This window comes from Nerophis ophidion, linkage group LG19 (genome assembly GCF_033978795.1).
Source record: "Nerophis ophidion isolate RoL-2023_Sa linkage group LG19, RoL_Noph_v1.0, whole genome shotgun sequence".
NCBI classification, from domain to species: domain Eukaryota; kingdom Metazoa; phylum Chordata; class Actinopteri; order Syngnathiformes; family Syngnathidae; genus Nerophis; species Nerophis ophidion.
In genome coordinates this window covers 45,764,335-45,791,425 of record NC_084629.1, presented here as the reverse complement: position 1 = coordinate 45,791,425, position 27,091 = coordinate 45,764,335, and the positions used below count along the sequence as shown (strand labels likewise).

The 27,091-nt window shown below is 38.9% G+C and overlaps 1 protein-coding gene across 4 annotated transcripts in view; it reads right to left on the bottom strand.

Moving 5' to 3' along the window:
• Positions 1–27,091, bottom strand: part of dip2a (disco-interacting protein 2 homolog A) — a 287,322-nt gene that overhangs the window by 16,297 nt on the left and 243,934 nt on the right. For 2 of the 4 annotated variants that reach the window (XM_061880114.1, XM_061880116.1), the window contains 12 exons: positions 26,096–26,210; positions 23,309–23,510; positions 23,101–23,201; positions 22,916–22,996; positions 20,111–20,228; positions 19,919–20,040; positions 18,087–18,198; positions 11,739–11,848; positions 11,522–11,652; positions 6,236–6,404; positions 6,001–6,171; positions 3,865–3,894 (listed from right to left, as the gene is read on the bottom strand). In XM_061880114.1, the coding sequence (XP_061736098.1) occupies positions 3,865–3,894; positions 6,001–6,171; positions 6,236–6,404; positions 11,522–11,652; positions 11,739–11,848; positions 18,087–18,198; positions 19,919–20,040; positions 20,111–20,228; positions 22,916–22,996; positions 23,101–23,201; positions 23,309–23,510; positions 26,096–26,210 (1,462 nt within the window). The remainder of the gene's footprint in view (positions 1–3,864; positions 3,895–6,000; positions 6,172–6,235; positions 6,405–11,521; positions 11,653–11,738; positions 11,849–18,086; positions 18,199–19,918; positions 20,041–20,110; positions 20,229–22,915; positions 22,997–23,100; positions 23,202–23,308; positions 23,511–26,095; positions 26,211–27,091) is intronic. The other 2 variants (XM_061880115.1, XM_061880117.1) reach the window with 1 other exon arrangement.

The following is a 27,091-nucleotide window of genomic DNA, read 5'->3' as shown; positions in this document are numbered from 1 at the left end:
CACTTGCGTCATGTGTTGCCTTCATTATAACACTTATATTTAAAGTCATTTTGATAGTAGGCTATTATAGCTAATATAGACACTTACGTCATGTGTTGACTTCATTATAACACTTATATTTAAAGTCATTTTGATAGTAGGCTAATATAGCTAATATAGACACTTACATCATGTGTTGCCTTCATTATAACACTTATATTTAAAGTCATTTTGATAGTAGGCTATTATAGCTAATATAGACACTTACGTCATGTGTTGACTTCATTATAACACTTATATTTAAAGTCATTTTGATAGTAGGCTAATATAGCTAATATAGACACTTACATCATGTGTTGCCTTCATTATAACACTTATATTTAAAGTCATTTTGATAGTAGGCTATTATAGCTAATATAGACACTTACGTCATGTGTTGACTTCATTATAACACTTATATTTAAAGTCATTTTGATAGTAGGCTATTATAGCTAATATAGACACTTACATCATGTGTTGCCTTCATTATAACACTTATATTTAAAGTCATTTTGATAGTAGGCTATTATAGCTAAAATTGACACTTACGTCATGTGTTGCCTTCATTATAACACTTATAAATATAATTCACTATTTAAGGCTCTTAAAGTCATTTTGATAGTAGGCTATTATAGCTAATATTGCCACTTACGTCATGTGTTGCCTTCATTATAACACTTATATTTAAAGTCATTTTGATAGTAGGCTAATATAACTAATATAGACACTTACATCATGTGTTGCCTTCATTATAACACTTATATTTTTAAAGTAATTTTGATAGTAGGATAATATAGCTAATATTGACATTTACGTCATGTGTTGCCTTCATTATAACACTTATTTAAGGCTCTTAATGTCATTTTGATAGTAGGCTAATATAGCTAATATAGACACTTATGTCATGTGTTGCCTTAATTATAACACTTATATTTAAAGTCATTTTGATAGTAGGCTATTATAGCTAATATACACTTACATCATGTGTTGCCTTCATTATAACACTTATATTTAAAGTAATTTTGATAGTAGGCTATTATAGCTAAAATTGACACTTATGTCATGTGTTGCCTTCATTATAACACTTATATAAGGCTCTTAAAGTCATTTTGATAGTAGGCTATTATAGCTAATGTACACTTACATCATGTGTTGCCTTCATTATAACACTTATATTTAAAGTCATTTTGATAGTAGGCTATTATAGCTAATATAGACACTTGCGTCACGTGTTGCCTTCGTTATCACACTTATAGAAGGCTATTTTAAAGTAATTTTGATAGTAGGCTAATATAGCTAATATTGACATTTACGTCATGTGTTGCCTTCATTATAACACTTATATTTAAAGTCATTTTGATAGTAGGCTATTATAGCTAAAATTGACACTTACGTCATGTGTTGCCTTCATTATAACACTTATTTAAGGCTCTTAAAGTCATTTTGATAGTAGGCTATTATAGCTAATATATACACTTGTGTCATGTGTTGCCTTTATTATAACACTTATATTTAAAGTCATTTTGATAGTAGGCTATTATAGCTAATATAGACACTTGCGTCATGTGTTGCCTTCGTTATCACACTTATTTAAGGCTCTTAAAGTCATTTTGATAGTAGGCTAATATAGCTAAAATTGACACTTACGTCATGTGTTACCTTCATTATAACACTTATATTTAAAGTCATTTTGATAGTAGGCTAATATAGACACTTACATCATGTGTTGCCTTCATTATAACACTTATATTTAAAGTTATTTTGATAGTAGGCTATTATAGCTAATATAGACACTTGCAGCACGTGTTGCCTTCATTATAACACTTATATAAGGCTCTTAAAGTCATTTTGATAGTAGGCTATTATAGCTAAAATTGACACTTACATCATGTGTTGCCTTCATTATAACACTTATATTTAAAGTCATTTTGATAGTAGGCTATTATAGCTAATATAGACACTTGCAGCACGTGTTGCCTTCGTTATCACACTTATATAAGGCTCTTTTAAAGTCATTTTGATAGTAGGCTAGTATAGCTAATATTGACACTTACATCATGTGTTGCCTTCATTATAACACTTATTTAAGGCTCTTAAAGTCATTTTGATAGTAGGCTATTATAGCTAATATAGACACTTACATCATGTGTTGCCTTCATTATAACACTTATATAAGGCTTTTTAATTTTTTTCAAGTCCTTGGCCCATTGCCAAAGGACTCCACAGGAGTCCTTTGGCAATATATATATATATATATATATATATATATATATATATATATATATATATATATATATATATATATATATATATATATATATTATTTTTTAACTTTTTAAAATTATTATTATTTTTTTAATTAAGTAGATCAGTAATAGCCGCCAGCAGTTTCACTCTGTAATGCAGTGGTCCCCAACCTTTTTCTATCCGTGGACCGGTCAACGCTTAATAATTTGTCCCGCGGCCCGGGGGTGTCCTTTTTTTTCTTTTTTCTTCTTTGTCATGAAAAAGAGAGTTTTTTTGTGGTTGGTGCACTAATTGTAAGTGTATATTGTGTTTTTTATGTGGATTTAATAAAAATAAAAAATGAAAAATCTTTCTTTATTTTTTTTTTTTAATAAAAAATTCTTCTGCAGCCCGGTACCAATCGGTGGTTGGGGACCACTACTGCACTGGCTTCCTGTGCACTTAAGATGTGACTTTAAGGTTTTACTACTTACGTATAAAATACTACACGGTCTAGCTCCATCCTATCTTGCCGATTGTATTGTACCATATGTCCCGGCAAGAAAACTGCGTTCAAAGGACTCCGGCTTATTAGTGATTCCCAAAGCCCAAAAAAAGTCTGCGGGCTATAGAGAGCGTTTTCCGTTCGGGCTCCAGTACTCTGGAATGCCCTCCCGGTAACAGTTCGAGATGCCACCTCAGTAGAAGCATTTAAGTCTCACCTTAAAACTCATTTGTATACTCTAGCCTTTAAATAGACTCCCTTTTTAGACCAGTTGATCTGCCGTTTCTTTTCTTTTTCTCCTATGTCCCACTCTCCCTTGTGGAGGGGGTCCGGTCCGATCCGGTGGCCATGTACTGCTTGCCTGTGTATCGGCTGGGGACATCTCTGCGCTGCTGATCCGCCTCCGCTTGGGATGGTTTCCTGCTGGCTCCGCTATGAACGGGACTCTCGCTGCTGTGTTGGATCCATTGTGGATTGAACTTTCACAGTATCATGTTAGACCCGCTCGACATCCATTGCTTTCCTCCTCTCCAAGGTTCTCATAGTCATTATTGTCACCGACGTCCCACTGGGTGTGAGTTTTCCTTGCCCTTATGTGGGCCTACCGAGGATGTCGTAGTGGTTTGTGCAGCCCTTTGAGACACTAGTGATTTAGGGCTATATAAGTAAACATTGATTGATTGATTTACTATTTCCTATTGGAAAAAAAGATGGTTGATAAATACTTGATTATTTTTGACCTGAGAGGTTCCACTGCATCAGAATAGTCTTATCGACAAACACAGTCGGTGTTATCCTCCCTGTAAGTGTGCATCACACATCCACACTGCAGCATGAACAGCATTTGACAGAGCACACTTGACATTAGAAAGCGCCCAAGACAGCCATGCCATGACACCTCACTGCAGTATTAGTGCATCAGACCACAGTATCAGCCACTGCAAAGAGATTACAAAACTTGGCTGCAAGTTTTGTTGCACGTGGGAGCGTAGGCTTGTCAGAAAGAACAAAACAAAACAAAACAACAAGACATGAAGACAAAATGACCACAAAGAGGCTTGCAGATGCAGCAACAGCCCTGAAAAGAGCAAAAGGCCGCTCTTGTCTGACAGTACCTGCTCAGCCAGTGTCCCTAACCTGTTGGACTGACGGGACACATAAATAAGAGACAACATTTTGTTTTTTTTTCACGTATGTACATGTGGACACACGTGCATGCACAACACATGCACGTCAAATCACCAGCAACTCAACAGTCCAGAGGAGGAATCACCCTAAGCTCTCCAAAACAAACACTGAGACCGCCAGAGGACACAGCATTAGGTACACCTGCGCTGCCTGCGAGCTGTATCAGAAATAATCAATGATGCTCATTTTTAAATGAGACGTTAAGAAATGTATTATTTCCTTTTCTTCTCTTTAAATAATATTTTTTTTTTAAGATAACTGTAGCTTGCAGGTTGGAAAAATTTCATGCGACCACATTACCGCAGTAACAGATATATATTAATATATATTTCAATCTCTCTGCTGTGGTAGTTTGAAGCCGACACAACAAACGCGCTCAGAGGAGATAATATTTGAAAAAAGGTGACGGGTTTTTACAAAACTTTGGTTTTGACGGGGTAATTGCCAACTTCCTGTTGATTTTTGCTGAAGGATGTCGCCCGGAAAAGGTTGGAGTGCCATCTCCGGGTTGGGGAGGAGACCCTGCCCCAAGTGGAGGAGTTCAAGTACCTAGGAGTCTTGTTCACGAGTGAGGGAAGAGTGGATCGTGAGATCGACAGGCGGATCGGTGCGGCGTCTTCAGTAATGCGGACGTTGTACCGATCCGTTGTGGTGAAGAAGGAGCTGAGCCGGAAGGCGACGCTCTCAATTTACCGGTCGATCTACATTCCCATCCTCACCTATGGTCATGAGCTTTGGGTCATGACCGAAAGGATAAGATCACGGGTACAAGCGGCCCAAATGAGTTTCCAGGTCTCTCCCTTAGAGATAGGGTGAGAAGCTCTGTCATCCGGGAGGAACTCAAAGCAAAGCTGCTGCTCCTCCACATGGAGAGGAGCCAGATGAGGTGGTTCGGGCATCTGGTCAGGATGCCAACCGAACGCCTCCCTAGGGAGGTGTTTAGGGCACGTCCAACCGGTAGGAGGCCACGGGGAAGACCCAGGACACGTTGGGAAGACTATGTCTCCTGGCTGGCCTGGGAACGCCTCGGGATCCCCCGGGAAGAGCTAGACCAAGTGGCTGGGGAGAGGGAAGTCTGGGTTTCCCTGCTTAGGCTGTTGCCCCCGCGACCCGACCTCGGATAAGCGGAAGATGATGGATGGATGTCAATGAATGAAATGTAGGTCTAAGTGAGACCTACATAGAGGTTTTTGTTTCATGTCTCTAACGGTAGTTACAAGCAGTTTTGTCTGTGTTTTCTTCCCAAGAGTAGCTTTGTCTGTGTTTTATTCCTAGGGGGCGCTAGAGCGCGATTTTGAGTTTTTTTTGTTGTTTTTTTTATTAGGAGGGGAAAAAAAATGTTCGACAGGATGAAAGATAAAAATACCCTCTTTTTTTATATTTATCAGTTTCTATATATATTTATTGTGAGAAATCGTTAAGATGATCAATGTTTCCACAAAGATAAATGTCATTATTAACAATAACAGAGTATAAAGGCAAATTGAGCAAATTGGCTATTTCTGGCAATTTATTTAAGTGTGTATCAAACTGGTAGCCCTTCGCATTAATCAGTACCCAAGAAGGTGAGGTGAGGTGAATTATATTTATATAGCGCTTTTCTCTAGTACTCAAAGCGCTTTACATAGTGAAACCCAAATATCTAAGTTACATTTAAACCAGTGTGGGTGGCACTGGGAGCAGGTGGGTAAAGTGTCTTGCCCAAGGACACAACGGCAGTGACTAGGGTGGCGGAATGGGAATCGAACCTGCAACCCTCGAGTTGCTGGCACGGCCGCTCTACCAACCGAGCTATACCTTGGTTTCAAAAAGGTTGCCGACCCCTGCTCTAACCACTTGGCCACTGAGTAGGTGACGTTGACATTGTCTCAGAAAAATAATCCTCGGATTATGAACCCCAGTTAATAAAAAAAGGCACAAACAGACAAAGCCCTCTGAGAGTTGATTATTATATATTTGTAAAGACCCAATTGGATGCAGCTCTACTGTTGAATATAATAACATTGATCAGGTGTACCTAATGTTACGTCCCGGAAGAAAGCACCGTGTCATGGACAACTCACCTGCAAACAAATGGCCACGTTAACCCTGCAGCCGAAGGTAGTGCTGACGGCCCGCGGCGACAGCATCAGGTCCTTGAAGATCTTGGAGAAGGACTGCGTCAGAGCGATGCGAGGCCTCTCCTCCGCCACCACCATGCACGTGCGCACGCAGGACAGGTTGATGTTGCGCAGCTGGGCCGCCGGAGAGAAGCCGCGTTTAGAAACGAAGAGTGACAGTTTTTTCGGGCGCACTCACCCGCAGCGCCTCGGTCTGTGAACCCAGGCCTCTGGTGCACATCTCCATGACGGAATAGGAGCAGAAGGTGACCCGCACTTTGTACTGGCTGACTGCGGCCAGCCACAGAGACACATTGGTCTCCAGCTCCAGAGGGGGGACCAGGATGGACTGGTGGCCTGAGTACACGCTGCAGAGGAAGCATAACAACACAAATGGCTTGAGAAATAACACAAGTTGAATGGGCGATATATTGCCAGGTTTAAACACTGATGACATCTATTAATCAGACAAGAAGCAAGGAACCACGCAGAGACAAGAGTTCAATTTAGCTCATGAGGAGAACGCATGGAGCTGCACACTTAGTCACAGTCTCGCCCTACTGTCATAAAGGCGGTTTTCTTGCCTTTTTTAGGGACCGCAATGTCCCTATTGGTACAATGGGACAGAGGACCCTATTGTATCTGTAAGGTTTTATTATTCTTTCTCATTTCGCCACCTCTTCGAGCTGTAATTTGACCCCCTTAACATGCTTTAAAACTCACCAAATTTTACACACACATCAGGACCTGCGAAAATTGACATCTAATAAAAAACTAAACCCCAAAAATCAAAATTGCGCTGTAGCGCCCCCTAGGAAAAAAAAAAGACTGCTTGTTACTTCCGTTAGGAATGTCGTAGAGACATGAAACAAAAACCTATGTAGGACTGACTTGCTCTACATTTCATAATTTTACCTTCTAGGGCACAAATAAACAGGAAGTTGGCAAAAAAACCCTTCAAAACAAAATTTTCCTAAAAAACATCATTTTTGCCTTTTTGAGCTGTAATTTGACCCCCTTAAAATGCTTCAAAACTCACCAAACTGGACACACACATCAGGACTGGCAAAAATTGCAAAATAATAAAAAACCAAACCCCAAAACTCAAAATTGCGCAATTTAGGAATGAAACATAGAAAAAAACTGCTCTTAGGAAGAAAACACAAACAAAACTGCTTGTAACTTCCGGTAGGAATGTCGGAGAGACCATCCATCCATCTATCCATTTTCTACCGCTTATTCCCTTACGGGGTCGCGGAGGGCGCTGGCGCCTATCTCAGCTACAATCGGGCGGAAGGCGGGGTACACCCTGGACAAGTTGCCACCTCATCACAGGGCCAACACAGATAGACAGACAACATTCACACTCACATTCACACACTAGGGACCATTTAGTGTTGCCAATCAACCTATCCCCAGGTGCATGTCTTTGGAGGTGGGAGGGGCCTATCCCCAGGTGCATGTATTTGGAGGTGGGAGGAGCCTATCCCCAGGTGCATGTCTTTGGAAGTGGGAGGAAGCCGGAGTACCCGGAGGGAACCCACGCATTCACGGGGAGAACATGCAAACTCCACACAGAAAGATCCCGAGCCTACATGAAACAAAAACCTATGTAGGACTGACTTAGACCTACATTTCATAATTTTACCTTCTAGGGCACAAATCAACAGGAAGTTGGCAAAAAACCCTTCAAAACAAAATTTTCCTAAAAAACGTCATTTTTGCCTTTTTGAGCTGTAATTTGACCCCCTTAAAATGCTTCAAAACTCACCAAACTGGACACACACATCAGGACTGGCAAAAATTGCAATCTAATAAAAAAACAAACCCTAAAACTCAAAATTGCGCTCGAATAAAACACAGAAAAAACTGCTCTTAGGAAGAAAACACAAACAAAACTGCTGGTAACTTCCGGTAGGAATGTCGTAGAGACATGAAACAAAAACCTATGTAGGACTGACTTAGACCTACATTTCATAATTTTACCTTCTAGGGCACAAATCAACAGGAAGTTGGCAAAAACCCCTTCAAAACTAAATTTTCCTAAAAAAACTTAATTTTTGCCTCTTTGAGCTGTAATTTGACCCCCTTAAAATGCTTCAAAACTCACCAAACTGGACACACACATCAGGACTGGTGAAAATTGTGATCTAATAAAAAAAAAAAAACCAAAACTCTAAATTGCGCTAATGAAACACAGAAAAAAACTGCTCTTAGGAAGAAAACACAGACAAAACTGCTTGTAACTTCCGATGGGAATGTTGGAGAGACATGAAACAAAAACCTCTATGTAGGTCTCACTTAGACCTACATTTTAATAATCGCCATCCTTCATCAAAAACCAACAGGAAGTTGGCAATTACCCCTTCAAAACTAAGGTTTTGTAAAAACCCGTCACTTTTTTTCAAACATTATCTCCTCTGAGCGCGTTTATCGTGTCAGCTTCAAACTCGCACAAGAGAGAAACTTTAGGAAACTTTGCGCAGGGGTTCTTTGAAGGCGCGTAAAATCAAACCCGGAGGAGTTATTAAAACTTTGTGAATAATTATGCTAAAAAATTCCTGACTTTGTCACAATTGTGTCTCATGATTAAAACAATGACAGCCAAATGGACTTTGCTGTTTTCTTTTCAAAGAAACAATAGAAAAACATACTCATATAGTAGTACAGTTGTTATTAGTGAGAATATTCTTATTTTAAGGTATTTTTGGGTTCATTGAGGTTAGCTCATTTTTATTGTTTTGGAAAGTCTGGACAAGCCGAATTTTCTTGTTCTACTGGCAGATAATTTTGCTTAGTTAAAATAAAATACCACAAATTTTTGTATTTTTTTTCTTGTTTTAGAAAGTCTTGACAAGCTGAATTTTCTTGTTTTTTTGGCAGATAATTTTGCTTAATTGAAATAAAATACCACCCCTTTTTTTTTCTTGTTTTAGAAAGTCTTGACAAGCCAAATTTTCTTGTTCTATTGGCAGATAGTTTTGCTTAGTTCAAATAAAATACCACTCATTTTTTTTTTCTTGTTTTAGAAAGTCTTGACAAGCCACTTTTTCTTGTTTTATTGGCATATAATTTTGCTTAGTTCAAATAAAATACCACTAATTTTTGTATTTTTTGTTTTGTTTTAGAAACTCTTGACAAGCCCAATTTTCTTGTTTTATTGGCAGATAATTTTGCTTAGTTCAAATAAAATACCACTAATTTTTGTATTTTTTTGTCTTGTTTTGGAAAGTCTTGACAAGCCACATTTTCTTGTTTTATTGGCAGATAATTTTGCTTAGTTCGAATAAAATACCACTAATTTTTGAATTTTTTTTCTTGTTTTAGAAAGTCTTGACAAGCCAAATTTTCTTGTTTTATTGGCAGATAATTTCGCTAAATTCAAATAAAGAAAGCCTCTTTTTTGTTGTTGTTTTGAAAGTCTTGACAAGCCAAATGTTCTTGTTCTATTGGCAGATAATTTTTGCTAAATTCAAATAAAATACCACTAATTTTTGTATTTGTTTTCTTTTTTTAGACAGTCTTGACAAGCCGAATTTTCTTGTTTAATTGGCAGATAATTTTGCTAAATTCATATAAAATACCACAGATTTTTTGTATTTTTTTCTTGTTTTAGAAAGTCTTGACAAGCCGAATTTTCTTGTTTTATTGGCAGATAATTTTGTTTAATTCAAATAAAATACCCCTTATTTTTTTGTCTTGTTTTGGAAAGTCTTGACAAGCCACATTTTCTTGTTTTATTGGCAGATAATTGTGCTTAGTTCGAATAAAATACCACTAATTTTTGAATTTTTTTTCTTGTTTTAGAAAGTCTTGACAAGCCAAATTTTCTTGTTTTATTGGCAGATAATTTCGCTAAATTCAAAAAAAGAAAGCCTCTTTTTTGTTGTTGTTGTTTTGAAAGTCTTGACAAGCCAAATGTTCTTGTTCTATTGGCAGATAATTTTGCTAAATTCAAATAAAATACCACTAATTTTTGTATTTGTTTTCTTTTTTTAGACAGTCTTGACAAGCCGAATTTTCTTGTTTTATTGGCAGATAATTGTGCTTAGTTCGAATAAAATACCACTAATTTTTGTATTTTTTTTCTTGTTTTAGAAAGTCTTGACAAGCCCAATGTTCTTGTTTTATTGGCAGATAATTTTGCTAAATTCAAATAAAGTAAGCCTCTTTTTTCTTTTCTTGTTTTGAAAGTCTTGACAAGCCACATTTTCTTGGTTTTTTGGCAGATAATTTTGCTTAATTGAAATAAAATACCACTAATTTTTGTATTTTTTTTTCTTGTTTTAGAAAGTCTTGACAAGCCAAATTTTCTTGTTTTATTGGCAGATAATTCTGCTTAATTCAAATAAAATACCACACATTTTTCTGTCTTGTTTTAGAAAGTCTTGACAAGCCGAATTTTCTTGTTCTAATGGCAGATAATTTTGCTTATTTTAAATAAAATACCACAAATTTTTGTATTTTTTTTCTTTTTTAGAAAGTCTTGACAAGCCACATTTTTTTTGTTTTATTGGCAGATAATTCTGCTTAATTCAAATAAAATACCACAGATTTTTTGTATTTTTTTCTTGTTTTGAAAGTCTTGACAAGCCAAATTTTCTTGTTCTACTGGAAGATAATTTTGCTTAATTTAGATAAAATACCACAGATTTTTGTATTTTTTTTCTTATTTTAGTAAGTCTTGACAAGCCACATTTTTTTTGTTTTATTGGCAGATAATTTTGCTTAATTCAAATAAAATACCCTGATTTTTTTTTTCTTGTTTTAGAAAGTCTTGACAGGCCTAATGTTCTTGTTCTACTGGCAAAAAGTTTTGCTTGATTCAAATAAAATAGCCCTCATTTTTTTTTTCTTGTTTTGGAAAGTCTTGACAAGCCGAATTTTTTTGTTCTATTGGCAGATAATTTTGCTTAATTCAAATAAAATACCCCTCTTTTTTTCTTGTTTTGGAAAGTCTTGACAAGCCAACTTTTCTTGTTTTACTGGCATATAATTTTGCTTAGTTCAAATAAAATACCAATAATTTTTGTATTTTTTTTCTTGTTTTAGAAAGTCTTGACAAGCGGAATTTTCTTGTTTTATTGGCAGATAATTTTGCTTAATTCAAATAAAATACCACTTTTTTTTGTATTTTTTTTCTTGTTTTAGAAAGTCTTGACAAGCCCAATTTTCTTGTTCTACTGGCAGATAATTTTGCTTAATTCAAATAAAATACCATACATTTTTGTATTTTTTTTCTTGTTTTAGAAACTCTTGACAAGCCGAATTTTCTTGTTGTATTGGCAGATAATTCTGCTTAATTCAAATAAAATACCCCTCATTTTCGTATTTTTCTTGTTTTTGAACACTGACTTTTTGCAGTGCAGAAACCGGTGTTTCAATTATTTCGATCCCCGATGTACAAAAATCTGCAAGTTAATTAGCAGCTCGGTACAAAACGCTAGAATAGAAACTTGGCCGGTCAGGGGTGTCAGTGACTGACCTGCACAAGCACCAGAGAGCGAAGCCCAGGCCGCAGTAGGGGTCCAAACAGATGGCTATCTGGCGTGAAGGGTAGAGCTCACACTGCAACTTGATGGAGCGACACAAGGCACTGGTGGCGGCGTGAGACATCTACCACACATCCAATCAAGCAGGAGATGGACGTTATCCACTAATGAGGGCAGTTTGGGAAATGGACGATGCTGCTCGGAACTCACCTTGACTCCTGCCAGGATGCCGGTGGTGGAAACACTGAAGTCCAGATAAGCCAACATCTCGGGGGTGGGGGGCTTGTAGATCTGGGGGCTTTTCTTCCTGGGCAGGTCATCTGAAATGAAAGGAGTTTATTTCGTTAATGCAGCTGAGATAGGCTCCAGCACAGGGACAAGCGGTAGAAAAATGGATGGATGGATGGAAATCAACCATTTTTTGTGACCAATTTAACATCACAGATTATACACACATATAAAAGTCTTACTGAAATGAGATTTTCTTATTTAAATGGGGACAGCAGGTCCAGTGAGGCTGTCCTTTGTCACCGACTCTGTTCAGAACTTTTATGGACAGAATTTCTGGGCGCAGTCAAGGCGTTGAGGGGATCCAGTTTGTTTAGGTCTCTGCTTTTTGCAGATGATGTGGTCCTGATGGCTTCATCTGACCGGGATCTTCAGCTCTCACTGGATCGGTTCGCAGCCGAGTGTGAAGCGACCGGAATGAGAATCAGCACCTCCAAGTCCGAGTCCATGGTTCTCGCCCGGAAAAGGGTGGAGTGCCATCTCCGGGTTGGGGAGGAGACCCTGCCCCAAGTGGAGGAGTTCAAGTACCTAGGAGTCTTGTTCACGAGTGAGGGAAGAGTGGATCGTGAGATCGACAGGCGGATCGGTGCGGCGTCTTCAGTAATGCGGACGCTTTATCGATCCGTTGTGGTGAAGAAGGAGCTGAGCCGGAAGGCAAAGCTCTCAATTTACCGGTCGATCTACGTTCCCATCCTCACCTATGGTCATGAGCTTTGGGTCATGACCGAAAGGATAAGATCACGGGTACAAGCGGCCCAAATGAGTTTCCAGGTCTCTCCCTTAGAGATAGGGTGAGAAGCTCTGCCATCCGGGAGGAACTCAAAGTGAAGTGAAGTGAATTATATTTATATAGCGCTTTTCTCTAGTAACTCAAAGCGCTTTACATAGTGAAACCCAATATCTAAGTTACATTTAAACCAGTGTGGGTGGCACTGGGATCAGGTGGGTAAAGTGTCTTGCCCAAGGACACAACGGCAGTGACTAGGATGGCGGAAGCGGGAATCGAACCTGCAACCCTCAAGTTGCTGGCACGGCCACTCTACCAACCGAGCTATACCGGTAAAGTAAAGCCGCTGCTCCTCCACATGGAGAGGAGCCAGATGAGGTGGTTCAGGCATCCAGATGCCACCCGAACGCCTCCCTAGGGAGGTGTTTAGGGCACATCCAACCGGTAGGAGGCCACGGGGAAGACCCAGGAAACGTTTGGAAGACTATGTCTCCTGGCTGGCCTTGGGAACGCCCCGGGAAGAGCTGGACCAAGTGGCTGGGGGAAGGAAGTCTGGGCTTCCCTGCTTAGGCTGCTGCCCCCGCGACCCGACCTCGGATAAGCGGAAGAAGATGGATGGATGGATGGCATGTATCTTACTTTATAAATAATACCAATGGATTTGGATATTCTGTGATGATGTGGCGACTTGTCCAGGGTGTACACTGCCTTCTGCCCGATTGTAGCTGAGATAGGCCCCAGCGACTCCATAGGGAATAAGCGGTAGAAAATGGATGGATGGATTCCGATATTTTTCCCTTTATATATTCAATCCGTGGTTTCCAACATAATTCATGATCAATTATTATTCCCAAGATTTAGTTTCACATACTCTTATCAATTTTCACTTGATTTAATTTTGCTTGACAATATGCCCTTGCACCACTAAACACTATATATTTTGTTTTCTTATCATTTAATGATAACTTATTAATACCAAACCATTTTTTTTTAGCTGAAGCAACTCAAGCTCATCTGAATAAACACACATGGAAATCTGTTAAAAAACTAAACATAAACGTGACCTTACTGGACCTGATTATACGACAACACTCTTTTTTTTGGGCCCATTTTTGAAAAAAAATATGTTTATAAAATAATTAAAGACATACATTCCCTTGTAATATCAACAAAAGAAATGGTGCAGCTGCTAATCACTTGATTGACGACTCTGCTTTATGGATCAGCGCTACAATTTCTACTTTGCTGTTGGCTAACTTGTGGACTACAATTGGACACTTTTTTTTACAGTAGGTCAATCAATCAATCAATCAATGTTTACTTATATAGCCCTAAATCACTAGTGTCTCAAAGGGCTGCACAAACCACTACGACATCCTCGGTAGGCCCACATAAGGGCAAGGAAAACTCACACCCAGTGGGACGTCGGTGACAATGATGACTATGAGAACCTTGGAGAGGAGGAAAGCAATGGATGTCGAGCGGGTCTAACATGATACTGTGAAAGTGCAATCCACAATGGATCCAACACAGTCGCGAAAGTCCAGTCCAAAGCGGATCCAACACAGCAGCAAGAGTCCCGTTCACAGCGGAGCCAGCAGCGCTTTTTTGGAGCCTTTTTTAACTTTAGCGGTGCTATGTTATCAATGGTTTCGCGCAGGGCGTCGTTAAAGTTGTTAGTGAGGTTATCAATAGAGCCCACATACTTTGGGAATGGTGCCATTACCGAGGGCAGTAGGTCAGCAAGAGTTGTCGTTGTGGCCGTATTAATGTTGCGGCTGCTATAGCGGTTATTATTATTATTAGTTTGACGAACATGCGTCTGAACCTCGAATTTTATAAGGTAATGATCAGACAATACTTTAGTATACGGGAGTATCGTAACTTTGGAAACGGTGATACCCCTGACAAGCACTAGGTCTATCGTATTACCGTTGCGATGCGTGGGTTCATTTATTATTTGTGTGAGACCACAGCTATCAATTACAGTCTGGAGCGCTACGCACGGTGGGTCCGATGGGGTATTCATATGGATATTAAAGTCCCCCATTATGATTATATTATCGGCGTGTGTCACTAGATCAGCAACGAACTCTGAGAATTCATTGATAAAGTCCGAATAGGGCCCTGGGGGGCGGTAGATAACAGCCAGGTGTAGAGGCAGCGGTGTGACAGACCTCATAGTAAGCACCTCAAACGATTTATATTTATTATTTATGTTAGGACTGAGGTTAAAGTTTTCGTTGTATATTAGTGCGACCCCCCCACCCCTTTTAAGCGGACGGGCAATATGCGAGGTCTCAATGTCACGTGTATTTCTACATGAAATACACGTCTATCGCCTCGGTTATGTAAATCACAAGTTTGGAGCCCATTGTTCTGTTTGCTTGCAAGGTTAAATGTCAATGCAAGGATCTGACAAAGTGTTTACAGTAGTCCAAGCTCTTCTATACAACTACAACACTCTAGTCTTTTTTTTAGGAATTTTCTGCAAATATGTTTTGTCGCCAAAGTTTTAAACTGAACTCGGGCCCAGTGAGGTCACCCCCGGATGGGATTTGGCCCCTGGTCTACGCGAATCCCTCTACAACAGGGGTGCCCATTACGTCGACCGCGAGCTACCAGTCGACCGCGGGGGGTGTGTCAGTCGATCTCCAGCCAGGCTTTTAAAAAAAATAGACCTAAAAATGAGTGATCATCAATCTTCACCAAGACGTCACTTAAATGACATTCACGGTACCGGAGGGTCTTGTGAGATTTATGAAAATATGACCGAGAGGAAGGCGAGAAACACTTTTTATTTCAACAGACTCTCGCGCCGTACCTTCCGTCAAAACTCTAAAGGCCGACTGCACATTTCCTATCTTCACAATAAAAGCCCTGCTTCATGCTGCCTGCGCTAACTAAATACAGAGTCTCGGAAAACTGGCGTGCACAAGCGATCCCTCAGAAGTCCGAGACTCTTATTTTGTTAGCGCAGGCAGCATGAAGCAGGGCTTTTATTGTGAAGATAGGAAATGTGCAGTCGGCCTTTAGAGTTTTGACGGAAGGGACGGCGCGAAAGTCTGTTGAAATAAAAAGTGTTTCTCGCCTTCCTCTCTGTCATTTTTTCATAATAATGAACTGGCAGCAGCCAGCGTCATCTCACAAGACCCTCGGGTGCCGTGAATGTCAATCAAGCAAGCTACGGAATTTGCCGCCAATGTTTTTCTTGTAAAGTGTATGGAAGCTGGATGAATTAGATGCCAAAAACCAACCACTTTCATGTGGTATTGTACAGAAAGGACAACTTTTTTTCTCCTCCATTTGAAAATGTGGGCGTTATCATCATTACTGTCTGATTCCAATCAATGCAAGTCATCAGAATCAGGTAATACACCAACTTATATTCTTGTCTTTGTGAAAGAAAGACATCTATATGTGTTACACATGCTTGTATTATCATTAAACACATTTAACTTGTTTACAAAAATGTCTCTTTCATAAATAAATAAATATAAATGATATATATAAATGAGGTAGATCCCCTCAAGTTGGTCAATTGAAAAGTAGCTCGCCTGCAGAAAAAGTGTGGGCACCCCTGCTGTACAACATGGGTGTCAAACTCTGGCCCGCCGTGTAATTTAATTTGGCCCTTGAGGCAATATCAAATTAACATTACTAATGGCCCGCCGTTATTACACAGCAGCGGTGCCGCTGTAACCAGGGGCTCTGCTAGGGATTTTGGGCCCCATGAAAAGAATTTTTACAGGGCCCCCAACACATAATTTCATCATCATTCAGTTCAGTGCCCCCTCTTCAGCTCCGCTGCCCCCAGTCTGTGGAACACTCTCCCTGACAACCTGAGGGCACCACAGACTGTGGATGCTTTTAAAAAAGGCTTAAAAACCCATCTTTTTAAAAAAGCCTTTCCCAAAGCCCCAAAAAAAGTCTGCGGGCTATAGAGCGTTTTCATTTCGGGCTCCAGTACTCTGGAATGCCCTCCCGGTAAAAGTTCGAGACGCCACCTCAGTAGAAGCATTTAAGTCTCACCTTAAAACTCATTTGTATACTCTAGCCTTTAAATAGACTCCCTTTTTAGACCAGTTGATCTGCCGTTTCTTTTCTTTTTCTCCTCTGTCCCACTCTCCCTTGTGGAGGGGGTCCGGTCCGATCCGGTGGCCATGTACTGCTTGCCTGTGTATCGGCTGGGGACATCTCTGCGCTGCTGATCCGCCTCCGCTTGGGATGGTTTCCTGCTGGCTCCGCTGTGAACGGGACTCTCGCTGCTGTGTTGGATCCGCTTTGGACTGGACTCTCGCGACTGTGTTGGATCCATTATGGATTGAACTTTCACAGTATCATGTTAGACCCGCTCGACATCCATTGCTTTCCTCCTCTCCAAGGTTCTCATAGTCATTATTGTCACCGGCGTCCCACTGGGTGTGAGTTTTCCTTGCCCTTATGTAGGCCTACCGAGGATGTCGTAGTGGTTTGTGCAGCCCTTTGAGACACTAGGGATTTAGGGCTATATAAGTAAACATTGATTGATTGATTGATTGATTGACATGCATGCTGGTTGTAGCCTTTGGGCTGTTTCTAGTTTTATATTTTATTTATTTTTTATTATTACTCTTTTTTTACACTGTGGCACTTTGAGGTTGTTTGCTCAACGTAAAGTGATTTTTACAAAAAAAATCTATTATTATTATTATTATTCATTAGGGGCCTCTCTGGGCCCCCCTCCATCATGGGCACCTAGAATCCATCTCCTTTACCCCCCCTTTTCGGCGCCCCTGGCTGTAACACCGCACTTTGTCACACTTGCCAATCCTCCCGAAGTTCAGTGCCCCTCTCAAAAATCTCCCGGGGCAAGCAAGCATTCTCCCGATTTTCACCCGGACAACAATATTGAGGGCCTTTAGCATTCTCTACAACCTGTCGTCACGTCCGCATTTCCTCACTACAAACAGCGTGCAGGCCCACTCGCATAATATATGCGGCTATTACACACACATAAGTGAATGCAAGGCATACTTGGTCAACAGCCATACAGGTCCCACTGAGGGTGGCCGTATAAACAACTTTAACACTGTTACAAATATGCGCCACACTGTGAACTCACACCAAACAAGAATGACAAACACATTTCGGGAGAACATCCGCACTGTAACATAACATAAACACTACAGAACAAATACCCAGAACCCCTTGCAGCACTAACTCTTTCGGGACGCTTCAATGTATTTTGATATTTACCTCAGAAGGCTGCAAATAGAAAAGAGGCGTTAAATTTGTATTTAAATTTGATTTGATATGCCATTGATATTTTTTAACTATTATTATTTGAACTGGATTTTGCATGTCACTAAAGTTATATAAGTCTTGCTTGTTCAATATTCAATTCAAAACATGTTTGGGTCCCTATTAAAAGGTTCATTTGTTCAACTTTAGCCCGCGGCTTTGTTCAGTTTTAAATTTTGGCCCACTCTGTATTTGAGTTTGACACCCCTGCTCTACAAAGTTATTGCCAAAATATGCAGGTGTCGGGCATCATAGGTCACCTGTGTCCAAGACCATGGGCCAGCTCTTGACATCCACTGCAGCAGCGGCCTCTTTGGATTTCAGCAGTTTCATTATTGCTTGAGTGGTCAGGATGCACACCGACTTACTGACCTTTAACACAAAGGCAGCACACTACGTTACACAAAGGCAGCACACTACATTATGTGTGATTGTGTAGACTTTCTGTAAGACTTCAAAGGGAACTGCACTATTTGGGGATTTTGCCTATCACTCATAATGAGACAAGAACACACACTTTTTTTTTTATGGATTTTAAAGAATTAAAAAGAATGCTGCTAACAGGAGTCCATTCAAGGGGTGATCAAGGATAATGGGTCAAATGCCGGGAATAATTTCGCCACACCTAGTGTGTGTGTGTGTGTGTGTGTGTGTGTGTGTGTGTGTGTGTGACAACCATTGATACTTTAACTTATGTTGTGTCCTTCAAAGCCCTCTAAATCAACTTCAAAACTCTCAATCAACAATACACGCTGGGATATGAGTCTATTAATATTAATATATATGTGCCCTGCGATGAGGTGGCGACTTGTCCAGGGTGTACCCCGCCTTCCACCCGATTGTAGCTGAGATAGGCGCCAGCGCCCCCCGCGACCCCGAACGAGAATAAGCGGCAGAAAATGGATGGATGGATATATATATGTGTGTGTGTGTGTGTATATATATATATATATATATATATATATATACACACACACATATATGCATATATATATATACACACACAAATACAACACCTTATACAATATATATAATATATATACACACACATATATATATATTTATATACATATACACTTACACAACACCTTATACAATATATATAATATATACATATATATGTGTGTATATATAAAGATTCTATATATATATATATACACACACACACACGTATATGTATACATATATATATATATACACATGTATATATACAAAGGGAATAAGCGGTAGAAATGGATGGATGGATATATATATATATATATATATATATATATATATATATATTTATATATATATGTATGTATATATATGTATATTATATATATATGTGTGTATATTTATATATGTGTGTGTATATAATGAGATATATATGTATATAAATATACATACATATGAACATTATATATATACATACATACATTATATATACAAATATACATTATATATATATGTATATATACACATCCACACATATTTTATATGTGTAGATGTGTGTATGTATATATATATATATATATATATATATACATATATATATATATATAATGTAGTGAAAGATACGTTCAAACAATATATAATATGTACAGCATTTACAGTATTTTAGTCATTTGCCGGAACTTCTTTAATGAGCACATTGAATTTAAGTGCTAAAAGCAACATAGTTCCTATTTCCCTCAACAAACCTGTGTTTTCTAATCATGGCAGACTTCATATCAGACAACGAAGACGACCATTTTTGGACAAATCAAGATTAACTAACCTTATCTTTTTGAAGCTGAATATAGAGAGGATGAAATGCTAGTTATAGAAGCTCAGTGAGCACAAACTCGGTGTCATAAATGTGAAACTTGCCAAGCTATGACGACAGAAATGAAGTGCTTCTGCTGCCCTGAGAGGCACACAATGTTATTATCGATGGAAAGGCTTCTTGAATCTGGCGAGAAAGAAACTGCATCACAACGAAAATAATAAAATTTAAAAAATGTGTTCTTGTCTCTCAGAGGGATCGTGAACGATAGGCCAAGTTTAAAAATAAAAAAGGCAGTTCCTCTTTAATGAACATATTACTGAGCGTCTGCAGCGTTTGTGTCACCTCAACAATCATCTTCACAGTGGGGAGGGTGGTGGCCAAGTTCTGAGGGTGTGGGGGTCTGACTGTCACCGGCACACAGCCAGCATACAAGCAGCCATAGAACGTGGCTATCAGGTCGATTCCTGGGCATAAATACAAGTAATTATTACGTTTAACAGTCTAGACAGTGAGAATCCAGCTTCTGTTGAGAACCTGGTGGGTAGACAAGTGCTACGTGGTCCCCAGTGTTGAGGCGTCCCATCAGAGCCGCAGCCACACGCTCGGCCCGCTTGTGTAGTTGCAGACAGGAAGCTGAACTCGCCACCGTGCCCTGAAAAAGACAACATGACAAATGTATCTATGCAGGCTTAAAAACCCTTTTTAAAAAAAGCCTTTTTTATAGATATATGCATACTAGTTCTAGCTATCAGGCTGTTGTAGTTTTTATTTGTATTTATTTTTATTATATTTACTATTATTAAAAATCTATTTTAATTATTATAATTATTAATATACTGATATATTATATTACATGTTTATATCATATATACGATACATAAATCCCAATTACCATGTACAATATTACAGTATTTGTAACAGCTGCAGCTAAAAGAATAAATAAATAAATGAAGTTTGTAAATCGATGTTGCACAGTAGCTGTGAACAATGGGAGACATGGCTTTCTGCTACGTCGCTCCCAGTCTGTGGAATGCTCTCCCTGACCAACTAAGGGTACCACGGACTGTGGATGCTTTTAAAAAAAAGCATAAAATCTCTTCTTTTTAAAAAAATAAAAAAAATAAAGCATTTTTATAGATACATGCAAACTCGTTCTAGCGATTAGGCTGCTCTGGTCTTTATTTTATTTATTTGTATTGTCTTATTATTATTATTATTTATTTTAGTACCCTGTAGCACTTTGAGGTTGTTTGCTCAATGTAAAGTGCTTTTTACAAATATCTATTATTATTATTATTATTATTATCAATATCTACTGATATATTCTTTTTTATATCATATATACGATACATAACAAATCCCAATTACCATGTACAATATTACAGTATATATAACAGCTGAAGCAAAAAAATAAATGAAGTTTGTAAATCAAGGTTGCACAGTAGCTAAGAACTATGGGAGACTGGGCTTTCTGCTCCGCCGCTCCCAGTCCGTGGAACGCTCTCCCTGACCACCTGAGGGCACCACAGACTGTGCATGCTTTTAAAAAAGGCTTAAAAACTATTCTTTTTTTTTTTATCCTTTTTATAGATATATGCATAATAGTGCTAGCTATTAGGCTGTTCTAGTTTTTATATATTTTTATTATCTTTTTATTTTTATTACTATTTATTTAATTTTTTTAATACACTTTAGCACTTTGAGGTTGTTTGCTCAATATAAAGTGCTTTTTACAAATAAAATCTATTATAATTATTATTAATATACTGATATATTATATTACATTTTACATAATATATATGATACATAACAAATCCCAATTACCATGTACAATATTACAGTATATGTAACAACTGCAGCAAAAAAATAAATAAATTAAGTTTGTAAATCGAGGTTGCACAGTAGCTGCGGACAATGGGAGACAGGGCTTTCTGCTCCGCCGCTCCCAGTCTGTGGAACGCTCTCCCTGACCACCTGAGGGCACCACAGACTGTGCATGCTTTTAAAAAAGGCTTAAAAACTATTTTTATCCTTTTTATAGATATATGCATATTAGTGCTAGCTATTAGGCTGTTCTAGTTTTTATATATTTTTTTATTATCTTTTTATTTTTATTACTATTTATTTAATTTTTTTAATACACTTTAGCACTTTGAGGTTGTTTGCTCAATATAAAATGCTTTTTACAAATAAAATCTATTTTAATTATTATAATTATTAATATTCTGATATATTATATTAAATTTTTATATAATATATACGATACATAAATCCCAAATACCATGTACAATATTACAGTATATAAGCGGTAGAAAATGGATGTATGGATGGATGTAACAGATGCAGCAAAAAAATAAATGAATAAATTAAGTTTGTAAATCGAGGTTGCACAGTAGCTGTAAACAATGGGAGACAGGGCTTTCTGCTAAGCCGCTCCCAGTCTGTGGAACGCTCTCCCTGACCACCTTAGGGCATCACGGACTTTGGATGCTTTTAAAAAAAGCTGAAAAACCCTTCTTTTTAAAAAAGCCTTTCTTATAGATATATGCATACTATTTCTAGCTATTAGGCTGTTGTAGTTTTTATTTGTATTTATGTTTATTATATTTATTATTATTATTTTTATTTTTTTTAATACATTGTAGCACTTTGAGGTTGTTTGCTCAATGTAAAGGGATTTTTACAAATAATATCTATTATTATTATTTATATATATTATATTACATTTGTATATCATATATACGATACATAACAAATCCCAATTACCATGTACAATATTACAGTATATGTAACAGCTGCAGCAAAAAAATAAAAATAAAATATTAAATTTGTAAATCGAGGTTGCACAGTAGCTGTGAAACATGGCAGACAGGGCTTTCTGCTACGCCGCTCCCAGTCTGTAGAACGCTCTACCTGACCACCTTAGGGCATCCCAGACTGTGGATGCTTTTAAAAAAGGCTTAAATAAACCCTTCATTTTAAAAAAGCCTTTTTATAGATATATGGATACTAGTTCTAGCTATTAGGCTGTTCTAGTTTTTATTTTTATTATGTTTTTATTATTACTATTTTTTATTTTTTAATACACTGTAGCACTTTGAGGCTGTTTGCTCAATGTAAAGTGCTTTTTACAAATAAAATCTATTTTTATTATTATTAATATATACTGATATATTATATTACATTTTTATATAATATATTTGATGCATGTACAATATTACAGTATATGTAACAGCTGCAGCAAAAATAAATAAATGGAGTTTGTAAATCGAGGTTCTACTATAACTCATTAAGATTAATGGATATCTCAAAAGGATTATTTCTGACGGGTCCAGGTACCTTGGCATTGAGAACAAGGAACAGCGGATGGTCTGGCGTGGCCTGCGCTCTCCACTGCAGCACATCCTGAATATAGAGGAACTACAAGTGCAGAGACAACAGTTACTCCACACACAAACACGCAGAAACAAGAAGTCTCCACCTGAAATGAGAGCATTTATGTTGAGGCCAAACCACGTCCGCACCTGGTCGTTGTCTTCCAACTGGGTCACGTCTCGCCCACAGGCTTGTGCTATCCTCTTTCCCGCCACCAGGTTGCCCACTATCATAGAAGCGGGCCCCACCTCTGGACACCAAACACACTTTCATCATCACTCAGTGAATAAATATAAACATTCAAATAAACACAGCAGTAGAAATAACAAATATTTCCCCCCTTGTGCCGCTCCGCACCTGGCTGCTTTTGTCTGGGCTTGGGCAGGTTGGTGACGCAGGCGTGAGGGCACATGAGGACATTGCAGGGATGCAAGGCGCCCTCTAGGAAGCGCTGTTTAGTCTCGGAAATGTGGATGCCACCCAGGGGAGCCTTGGGAAGTGTGTTGGCAGGCACCAGAGCCAAGCAGTACACGCCCACCTGGTGGATGCTGTCTATTGCCTGCAAACAAGAAGATGATTTAAAAAAACAAATAAAAAAAAAACAGCAGGTCAACAAAGCAGTCGAAAGGTGTAATTAGAAAATATTCACCAAACGTGTTCATTTTGACACATAAATGTTCATGCTTTTATTGAATAGGCAGGTGTACTTAAAGGCCTACTGAAAGCCACTACTAGCGACCACGCAGTCTGATAGTTTATATATCAATGATGAAATATTAACATTGCAACACATGCCAATACGGCCTTTTTGGTTTACTAAATTGCGATTTAAAATTTCGCGTGGAAGTATCATGCTAAAACGTCGCAGTATGATGAACCGTGCGGGTGACGTCACGCATTATAGAGGACATTTTGTTCCAGCACCGTTCACAGCTATAAGTTGTCTGTTTTCATCGCATAATGCCACAGTATTATGGACTTCTGTGTTGCTGAATCTTTTGCAATTTGTTCAATGAATAATGGAGACGTCAAAGAAGAAAGCTGTAGGTGGGAAGCGGTGTATTGCGGCCGCCTTTAGCAACACAAACACAGCTGGTGTTTCAGTGTTTACATTCCCGAAAGATGACGGTGAAGCTTTACTATGGAACAGAGCGGTCAAGCGAACACGGTTGGATTGGACCACACACACAAAGTACAGAGTATTATGCAGCGATCATTTTGAAAAATCGTGTTACAAAGAGGATCCCTTGCAAAGGGCAGAGATGGGCATCGCCACCACCCGTCGACTGGTGCTGAAGAAAGGTGCGGGGCTGACCTTCAGGTTGTACAGGTACCACCATATAATCTCACTAAAACACTATTAGCACAATAAGCAGATAAGGTATTTTCCAGAATTATCCTAGTAAATTTGTCTAATAACATCTGAATCGCTCCCACTGTATAATCTATTTTTTTTTTTTAGTCCTTCACTCTCACTTTCCTCATCCACAAATCTTTCATCCTCGCTCAAATTAATGGGGAAATCATCGCTTTCTCGGTCCGAATCGCTCTCGCTGCTGGTGGCCATGATTGTAAACAATGTTCAGATGTGAGGAGCTCCACAACCCGTGACGTCACGCGCACATCGTCTGCTACTTCCGGTACAGGCAAGGCTTTTTTATCAGCACCAAAAGTTGCGAACTTTATCGTGGATGTTCTCTACTAAATCCTTTCAGCAAAAATATGGCAATATCGCGAAATGATCAAGTATGACACATAGAATGGACCTGCTATCCCCGTTTAAATAAGAACATCTCATTTCAGTAGGCCTTTAAATGTATCCAATGCTTGTTATTTGCCACTTGCCAAGATTTAACATTTTATTTCCTGAAATATCCATAGTTTTAAGAACTATTTACCTATTTTTAGTGACATGCACCTGGGGATAGGTTGATTGGCAACACTAAATGGTCCCTAGTGTGTGAATGTGAGTGTGAATGTTGACTGTCTATCTGTGTGGGCCCTGTGATGAGGTTGCGACTTGTCCAGGGTGTACACCGCCTTCCGCCCGAACGCAGCGGAGATAGGCTCCGGCACCACCCCGAAATAGACAAGCGGTAAAAACGGATGGATGGGTAGTCATTGACTTTATATGGCAGTCTTCATTTTAAAATTGGTCTACTTTAGTTGAAGAAATGTTAAAATTGGGAAAAAACGTATCCATTTTCCATCCATTTTCTACCACTTATTCCCTTTTTGGGGTCGCGGGGGGCGCTGGCGCCTATCTCAGCTAAAATCGGGCGGAAGGCGGGGTACACCCTGGACAAGTCGCTACCTCATCACAGGGCCAACACAGATAGACAGACAACATTCACACACTAGGGCCAATTTAATGTAGCCAATCAACCTATCCCCAGGTGCATGTCTTTGGAAGTGGGAGGGGCCTATCCCCAGGTGTATGTCTTTGGAGGTGGGAGGGGCCTATCCCCAGGTGTATGTCTTTGGAGGTGGGAGGGGCCTATCCCCAGGTGCATGTCTTTGGAAGTGGGAGGGGCCTATCCCCAGGTGCATGTCTTTGGAAGTGGGAGGGGCCTATCCCCAGGTGTATGTCTTTGGAGGTGGGAGGAAGCCGGAGTACCCGGAGGGAACCCACGCATTCACGGGGAGAACATGCAAACTCCACACAGAAAGATCCCGAGCCTGGATTTGAACCCAGGACTGCAGGACCTTCGTATTGTGAGGCAGACGCACTAACCCCTCTGCCACCGTGAAGCCCGGGTAAAATAACTATTTGAAAAAAATATCTTGGTTTTCCCCAGATATTAATTTAAAGACTTAAAGGTTAAATAATGCTTGTTTTCAACCTCAAATACTTATTTCTTTCTTAAAAGTCCTGCTAATTTCTAGATTTACAAATCTTAATTTAGAATGTTTTATCGAGTCAAATTAACTAGCTGCAAGGACAGATCATTTCACAAGATTTTGGTATTTTTTTTTTTTTAATGTAGTCTTTATCTTATATTTTGTCAGTTCTTATTTGCCGTGCATACATTAGATCAGTGGTTCTCAAATGGGGGTACGACAATTTGTGATTGTGTACACACAGTTTTATAAGAACCTTGTGTGAAAGCAACATAGTGTAAATAAAATAAAAATATAGCACACCTGCAGGACGCGGCTCATCCATTGGAAGCTGTCTTCCTCTGAGGCGTCCGGTCTCTGCTCGGCCACGACTACGATCCTCTCGTCATGCAGCACCGACACAGAAAACACAGCTATCCTGCAACGCACATCGCAAAATCTTTGTCAAGACTTGGACTATGAGATGGTTTGTTTTTCCGATGCAAAGGAAAGTTGGCACGAGCAAGGCGTGAGTGTAAGTACATATTTATTTTTAACACTATAACTAAAAAAAAGGCAAACAAAAGGGGCGCACAAGGGCGGAGAACAAACTTGACTAATGTAAACAAAAACAATCACAAAGGCATGACTTAGGACAAAAAAACAAAACTCAATAACTGTGACATAAAAAAAACAATAACTTACATGGCATGGCATGAAGGAAGTATGTGCAAAGTCGCAAGGCTGACAACCTGGCAACTTCAGGTTTAAATAATAGCTATGATAAGTGAGACATGAGGACAGGGGCGTGACGTGAGGACAAGGTGAAAACTAATGAGTTGCTATGGTAATAAGACAAACAAGGAAGTGCAGGAATAGGAAGTCACTGTCCAAAAAATAACGCCAAACATGACCAAAACAAAACATGATCCCATAGATGTGAGAATCTTAAATTTGGTGGATGCGTGTCTGGAGGTTTCTCATTTCATTTATTTATTGGCACAATATAAACACTACTAAAGGTAACATTGTTAAAAAAAAAAAAAAAACTGACAAGAAATGCGTAATGAGAAATAATAAGAATTAAGTGCAGGTGAGAAAAGAAACCCAAAAAGGCTTAAGTAAGGTTCTCACTTAAAGCAGTAAATTAACAAATACAATTAAACATAGTATATAGAAAAAAAAGATAACAAGTAGTCTACCTTGTGTGGATTGGGTGTAGGTGTGTGTGTGTGTGTGTGTGTGTGTGTGTGTGTGTGTGTGTGTGTGTGTGTGTGTGTGTGTGTGTGTGTGTGTGTGAGAAGAAGTATAGGGCTACAT